Below are 7,719 nucleotides of genomic sequence, written 5' to 3'. Positions count from 1 at the left end.
TCTTCACTTCTTCGAAGTGAAAAGGCAAAGAAATAACCTCTGGGTGACTCTCAGCAATGTTCCCGGTAGGGCCCTCTTAACCCCCTTCCAGCAATCCTTCACAGGGTGGAAAGGCAAGTTCTTTAAGGTTTGTTGTTCCGATCTTGTACCCTCCGCCCTCGACGACTTTCCCCTGTATTGGGTGAAGGAGGCCAGGGCTCTGAAGTCCAAGCCCCTCAAGAGGTTGCCTTCGAGCGATCGGGAGGCTTGCCGGATTTTGGCGGGTGCAGGGGGTTTTGACGTTGCTGCTTTGATAAGCCTGGAATACAATGCCGGGGCCTTGGAAAAATACATATGTGTGTGCAACTCCCCTTATGACCTTCCTATTCCTCGCTTTTGCTAGGTTCTTGCATGATTTTATTTTGGAGTGCCTTAGTTTGTGCCCGTCTTTTACCATGCTTATCCCTTCTTTGCACAGGTTCAAAGATAAACAGGCAACAAAGGTCGCTGCTGGCCCAAGCATTGAGGTCCGAGGATGGGGCTTCATCATCACCTTGCTCAAACTCCGGGGGCCACTGAAGAGTGGCCTGATTTTGCTTTTCATATGAACATTGAACGTGTACATGATTGCCTTTTTGTCTAGTTTGCAACTATCGTGAACTTTATCTGTAATCATAACTCTCGATTTACGCTTCGATTTATGTTAATCACTACCCGCTTTATCTTTGCATGCTTGCGTCTGCTTCTGCTTTCTTTGTTATGCTGCGTGCGTTACCTTCAGCATTCCCCTTCATTGTGTCTGACCTCACTCTTTAGGTAGCACGTGCTCTTCTCTTCTATTCTCCATTCTTTCCTTTCGAGTTGCGATGCACATTCTTCTCCTGATCCTTTTACTCATAGCCTCGCTTGCCCTTTGCCTTTGTGAGGGATGTTCATACGCTTGAGCTTCCTCGCCTGAACCTCCAACTACTTCAATCTGGGTGTACTAGGAAAATAGGCGATGTGCTTTTTTGGGCGATGTCTTTCTTGCGCGACGCCTTACTTAGGCGACGCCTCTGCGAGGCGATGACTCGAGCAGTTTCTTGGGCGACGCCTTACTTAGGCGACGCCTCTGCGAGGCGATGACTCGAGCGGTTTCTTGGGCGACGCCTCACTTAGGCGACTTCTGTGCGAGGCGATGACTCGAGCGGTCAACATGTTGACTTCCCTTCCTTGGGTCCCTTGAAGGGCCCCACCATGCGTTGACAGACTAAGGCCTCGCCCCATTATCCACGTGGTATTTCTTTGCTGACGTGACATTCCTTCGTTCAGTTTGACTTGACACTCTCTGAACATTTGACGCGACGTTCTCTGCGTTTGATGTTTTAAATTATGCTCTAATCTCTTGACACGTGGCTTGATCGCACGGCTATTACTTAGCGCTTCTTGCGCTTCTCAAGTTAACGTTGCATCTTTCAAAAACGCGCGCTCCAAGCCACTGTTTCATTCACTCTTCGCATTCTCTCCACTGTTCATCTTCCCAAGCTCTCTCTGCAACCCTTGCCTTCTCTCTCGCACTTTCGGTCTTCGAATCTCCGATACTAAAAAAGGTATGACCTTTCTCCTTCACTGGCTCTCTTTTTGAGTTTCGTATTGCTACAACTGCCTGGGACTGTTTACTCTTCGATGTATTTCTTGTATTCCCTTTCCCATTTCCCTGTCTCCCCCCCCCCCTTTTGAATTTCTCGAGTGGGTAGGGGTTTTCGTAGGGTTTTTCTCCTTTTTCTTCTTGACGTTGCTTGCTGAACCCTTGTCTCTTCTTCATTCTTCAGCTTCGTCAATGGCACGTACAAAAATGACAGCCAATCCCCCTCCCCTCAATGTTAACTATAGAGACCTATACTCATGGGCTCCAGTCGAACTGCTTGACGAGTGCTCGAGCCTAGTGTCCACCAAAGCTTGGAGGGACCACATAGGGGAGCCAAGTACTTACGACCATCGTGCCTTTGGGAAGAGGCATGATGACGATATCGCAGTGCTCCCCTGCACTCTAGGGGAGCCCCTATGTGGGGACGAGCGGGCCAATAACGGGGTCCCTTTCTTCTACTTCTACCAAGTCGTCTTCAAGCGTATTGGGATGTGCTTGCCGTTTTCCCAATTTGAGAGGGAGTTGTTGACGGAGATTAATATCGCCTCGGCCTAATTGCACCCCAACGGCTGGGCCTTCGTCAAGGCCTTCGGTGTCTTATGCGGGTTCTTTGGATGCACACCCTCCGTTGATATTTTCCTGCACTTTTTTGAAGTGAAGAAGCAGGGGAAGAGCCTCTGGATGAGCCTCAGCAACATCCCTGGAAGGGTCCTCCTATCCCTTTTCCAACAATCTTTCAAGGGGTGGAAGGGCAGATTCTTTAAGGTTTGTTGCTCTGACTACGACCCCTCTGCTCTCGATGGCTTTCCCCTATACTGGGTGAAAGAGGTTAAGACCATGAAGCCTAAGTCACTGGATGAACTGCCCTCAAACAATCGAGAGGCTTGTCAGATCTTGACCAGCGTGGGGGGCTTCGAAATCGCCACTCTGATAAATCTAGAGTTCAATGTCGACGTTCTAGCAAGATACATAAGTATGAATGTCCCTCCTTATAACTTTCTGGCCTTTGTTTTTGTTGGACTCTTGCTTGACGCATGATTGGTCTGCTCTTTTGTATTTTAACTTTAGCCTGTGCCTAACCCCTACTGTATTTGTCTTCTTGGTGTAGATTCTAAGATGGATAGGCAACGACGGTTGCGACTGGCCCAGGTGCTGAAGTCCAAAGATGGGGCTTTGGCGTCTCCGCCCTCAACCTCCTCCGTACCTCCATCTCCTCCTAACCCCCAACCTCAACCTGCAACAACACCACCAACTCCAACAACCCAAGCTTCCCCCAATCCACTTCCAAGTTCGCCACCCCCTATCGCGGTCGTGCCTCTTGCGCTAGTCGAGGCGGGTGCTTCCTCAGCCCCCCTTGACAAGGGTAAGAGGGTGGTGGAGGTCGTTTCTGATGATGAGGACTCTGCTGAGGGGCAGGTCTTCAAGCGACAGAGAACCCAGCATGCCCCTCAGATGGTTGCCTCCGCTACTTCCTCTTCTCATGGGGCTGAGTCCTTAAGGGAAGATCCACCGAGCGCCAGTTCCCCTCCTCAATCAATGCATCAGGAGGGAGGGTTTGAAGCTGAACCTGTAGGCGTTCTTCCACCCGCCCCTGAACTTCCTCTTCCCATGCAAGAGTCCTTAAGGGGATTTCTGAGCACGAGGTCTCCTGGTAGCCAAACTGAAGAGCCCCAGAGAGAGAGCATGTACTATTACATGGGCCTCTTCATGTCTTGCGCCTACACCTGGCACAAACAATCCAGGGCCAGAACCGCCCAAGCTTCTGCCTTCCAAGCTCTGGAGAAGGAAGTTGCTTATCTGAAAGAGGAGAATGAGAGGCTGGTTGCCCATTTGGGGGCGTCAAGAGGGTGCATACAAAGAATCACTGAGGGTGGCGCAGAAGGCGAGTGAGAAGGCCAACAAACGGCTGCACGAGGTGGCTCAAGCCCAGGCAGGGCTTCTCAATGAAGTGGTCCCTCTTCGCACAAAGATCGCTGATCGTGAGGCGGCTGCAGAAACTTCTAAGGCGTATCAGAAGAAGCTCGAGGACCAGTGCGTGGACCGGGAGCAGAAGCTGGGGAAGATGGAGGTCACTCTTGCGAACAAAACTTATGAGTGTTCCCAGTTGAACACTGAGAAGGCCTCCCTTCAAGCCAAAGTCCAAGAGTTAACCTCTGCCCTGGCCTCCAAGGACCAAGAGATGACCGCTCAAGCTGCCAACTTCAAAGTTGCGGAGGAGAAGCTGATAGGGGAGGCTGCCACCGGTTTCGCCGATGGGTTGGCAGAGGCCCTTGTTCAAGCTGCCTGTGCAAATCCCGGCATCGACATCTCTGGGTGCAGCCCCTTCAACGAGGTGGTCGACTGCAAGCTTGTTCCTTTGGAGGCCTCCGAGGAATAACCCTCCTAGTTCTAACAAAAACATCTGATGTGTACTTTGTTACCTTTTGTTTAACTTGTAATCGTTATAAATCTTGACTTGTAACTATAACCTTTGATTTACTTTAATGCCTATTTAGACTTTATCTTCACATTCTTTTCCACTTCTAACTGCTCTTGCATTTTATCTGTTTCTGCCTTCTTTTCTATACCAAAGGCCCAACTGGTACTTGCCTTTAATGCATTTCTTGGTTGCTTCGCCTTTACTCTTCAGGTAGCGCGTGTATCTCCCTCTTATCCTTTCTTCTTAATCTTCGAATTTCTTTTTTCTTCTGAACTTGTGCAATCTTCAACCTGCTTCCTACTTACCTTTTGTTCTAGCCGGTTGACCTGGGTCGTCCTTATGAGTGGCTTGTTCTAACGAGCTAGGGCACCTTCGTTCTGCCTCGTCTGTGAGTACCTGAAAAAAGAAGAACAAAGGGGCGCCCTCGCGGCCGTTTGCGCTCCGACGATCAAGTCAGCTAGCGAGAAACACCAAAGTAACTAGAAACTGTATAATAATCTCAATGACTGAAACTGTGTGGCTAAAACTGTGTTGCCCTAATTGTCTTGTGCTCTCAGCGGATGCGCCGTCAAGAACAATTAGGGTTTGTGCTCTGTATGTCTATCTGAGAACTAGGTTAAAACTCGTGTAACTGTGAAAAACGTACCTTACTAGGGCTTCTTCGTGCCCTTTATATAGGTGGAAACTAGGGTTTACCTTTGTACTGCTGCTATTATCTAGGGTTCCTTGGAGAAGGTCCTTGCGCCGCTACTCCTAGGATCTGAGCGTATCTGGCACATGGACTTCCCTTATCTAGAGTGCAATGAATAACCTTGTGGCCGCTTGGGTTCTAACTTGGGCGCCGTATCTCTCGTGCCATCATACTATTTAGGTGCCCTAATTAATCACGTGTCATGCATGCAGCATTCCTTGAAGATCTTTAATGAGCACGTGGGCATTGTCACGTGCCCTTTTCACTTGATCGTTTATTCTGTGCGGAGGGACCCACAGTACCGCCACCCAACTTAGGGTTATCCCATCGTGTGGGCCCCCCTTTCTGTGAAATGCTTACGTCATTCGGGTTGACACTTCGGGCGATGTCTTACTTAGGCGATGTCCACTTGGGCGATGTCAGCTTAGGCGATGTCTTTCTCTCGGATAGTGACACGTCTCGACGAGAACCGATTACGTACATTGCAGAACGCCGCTTCTACATGCGGCGACTACGTTGACTTCTTGACCGCCTACCCTTCTCTTGTCCACGTCATCATACCTGATGATCCGGCTGGTACACCTTTCTTGGGCCCAAGGCACTCGTAGCCGAAGGCAGTAGTGACTTTCTCATCGATTTAGGATGAAAAGGGGAGTCTCTTCTTTTTTGGCCTCGACATCACTCAAGGAAGAGGAGGACTTACCTATTCTTCTGTGGCTTTGACATCGCTCGAAGGCGTGGTGGACTTATCTACCTGTGTTGGGTGTCTACACTCGAGGAGAGACCTGCTCTGGGTGTCCTCAGCGTGTCTAGATACTTTGGGGCAAAAACCACGCCCTGGTGCCCACGCCCATGGGGAGGTCTAAACAATAGTATCGTATCGTCCGCGGAGTGTCTAAAACACCACGGTGCAACGTTCCAAACATCGGACGCTGGGGCTAGCTGTTCATACTTGAGGAGGGGGCATCCCGAAGGAATCCCTTAACCCCTGATCAAGGACTAAGCACCCAGATTTTAACTCGTACTGATATCTGATACCGGGGTTAGCTGTTCATACTTGAGTAGGGGGTGTCCCGAAGGAATCCCTTAACCCCTGATAAAGGACTAAGCGCTCAGATTTTAATTCGTACTGATATCTGATACCGGGGCTAGCTGTTCCTACTTGAGGAGGGGGTGTCCCGAAGGAATCCCTTAACCCGTGATCAAGGACTAAGCGCCCGGATTTTAACTCGTACTGATATCTGATACCGGGGCTAGCTGTTCCTACTTGAGGAGGGGGTGTCCCGAAGGAATCCCTTAACCCCTGATCAAGGACTAAGCGCCCGGATTTTAACTCGTACTGATATCTGATACCGGGGCTAGCTGTTCCTACTTGAGGAGGGGGTGTCCCGAAGGAATCCCTTAACCCCTGATCAAGGACTAAGCGCCCGGATTTTAACTCGTACTGACGTACCTGGTATCTCGACTTCCGTTTGATTATTTGGTGGCGACGCCTCATCTCGGTTGTGCTTCGTCTTTGACGACGCCTCCTCTTGGCGATGCCTTATCTTGGCGACGCCTTTCCTTGGCGACGCCTTACTTTGGCGACGCCTCATCTTGGCGACGCCTTATTTTGGTGACGCCTCATCTTTGCGACGCCTTATCTTGGCGACACCTTACCTTGGCGACGCCTTATCTTTGTCTTTGTTTCTTTAATCTTTGATCTTACATGAAAGGGAAAAACTAAGGTAGGGATATCTTAAACTTTTCTTCTCTTTATTTGGGTGACCTCGTTAAAAAAACTCCCGGGAGGGAAAAAGAGTGTCCCCTTTACAAACTTCGATTGGAAAAACATCAACTGATATAAAATTTTAAATTTGCCGCATTCGAACTACGTGGAATGGGGCTCCTTTCTAAAGTTTCTAGTTTATACGAACCATTCCCTTTGGCTTTGGTTATTCTGAACGGTCCGGTCCACTTGGGAGACAATTTATTTTCTAGCTCGTAAGGATGAGCCTTCCTCGTGACCAAATCACCAACCTGGAATTGTCGCAGCTTCGCATTGGAGCTATACTGCCGCTCCACTCTTCTCTTCACAGCCTCTGCCTTGATTTTCGCCTCTTCTCTGGCTTTGTCTATTAGGTCCAGGTTCACCCTCCTTTCCTCGTTGGATTCTTCCGCTAGGAAGCGGGGCGAGCTCTCGTGGATTTCCACCGGGATCATGGCGTCCGATCCATATACTAAGCTGAAAGTTGTCTCCATGGTGGAGGATTGAGGCGTGGTGTGGTAAGCCCATACGATACTTGGCACCTCTTCAGCCCATGCCCCTTTAGCTTTCTCTAGTCTGCGCTTCAAACCTCTCAACAAAACTCTGTTTGCTGACTCGACCTTCCCAATTTTCTGGGGGTGTTCGACTGACGCAAACACCTGCTTGATTTCTACTTCCGTGCATAGCTTCCCCAATTGTTGGCTTGCGAATTGGGTGCCATTGTCTGAAATAAGACGCCTTGGTACCCCAAAACGACACACGATGTTCTTCCAAACAAAGTGTTGTACCTTGTGTGCGGTGATCTGTGCTACTGGTTCGGCCTCTATCCACTTGGTGAAGTATTCGATGGCAACAATCAAGTACTTCATCTGTCTTATCGCCAATGGGAATGGACCTAGGATGTCAATCCCCCAAGTATGGAAAGGCCATGGGCTGTATATGGATCTCAGTTCCTCTGGCGGCGCCTTGTGCCAATCAGCGTGCATCTGACACTACTTGCAATGCTGGGCGTATCGCACGCAATCCTCTCTTACTGTTGGCCAGATGAAAACTGCACGTATCACCTTGGACGCCAAAGATCTTCCTCCCGCGTGGTTCCCACAAATACCTTCGTGAAGTTCGGCCATTATCCTGGTGCACTCGTCGCCGCTTACGCACGTCAAGATAGGGTGCGTAAACCCATGCCTAAACAATATCCCATCCACTAAGGTGTACCTGGCGGCGTTCCAATTGATCCTCTTGCCCTCCTCTGGCTC

At 49.7% G+C, this 7,719-nt stretch overlaps 1 protein-coding gene across 1 annotated transcript; it reads right to left on the bottom strand.

The window, feature by feature from the left end:
• Nucleotides 1–6,549: 6,549 nt before the first annotated feature.
• LOC150029576 (uncharacterized) lies at nt 6,550–6,957 on the bottom strand. Its single transcript, XM_090296077.1, has one exon. It carries the CDS (start codon nt 6,955–6,957, stop codon nt 6,550–6,552), a length of 408 nt encoding a protein of 135 aa, XP_090152203.1.
• Between the last annotated feature and the right edge of the window lie 762 nt (nt 6,958–7,719).

Source organism: Phaseolus vulgaris, chromosome 1 (genome assembly GCF_051622355.1).
Source record: "Phaseolus vulgaris cultivar YP4 chromosome 1, ASM5162235v1, whole genome shotgun sequence".
NCBI lineage: Eukaryota > Viridiplantae > Streptophyta > Magnoliopsida > Fabales > Fabaceae > Phaseolus > Phaseolus vulgaris.
The sequence above is the reverse complement of the archived record's forward strand: the minus strand, read 5'-3'. Positions and strand labels throughout refer to the sequence as shown.

Coding starts and splice junctions, on each gene's coding strand:
- LOC150029576 (XM_090296077.1), bottom strand. CDS start 6,957: ATGGAGACAACTTTCAGCTTAGTATATGGATCGGACGCCATGATCCCG.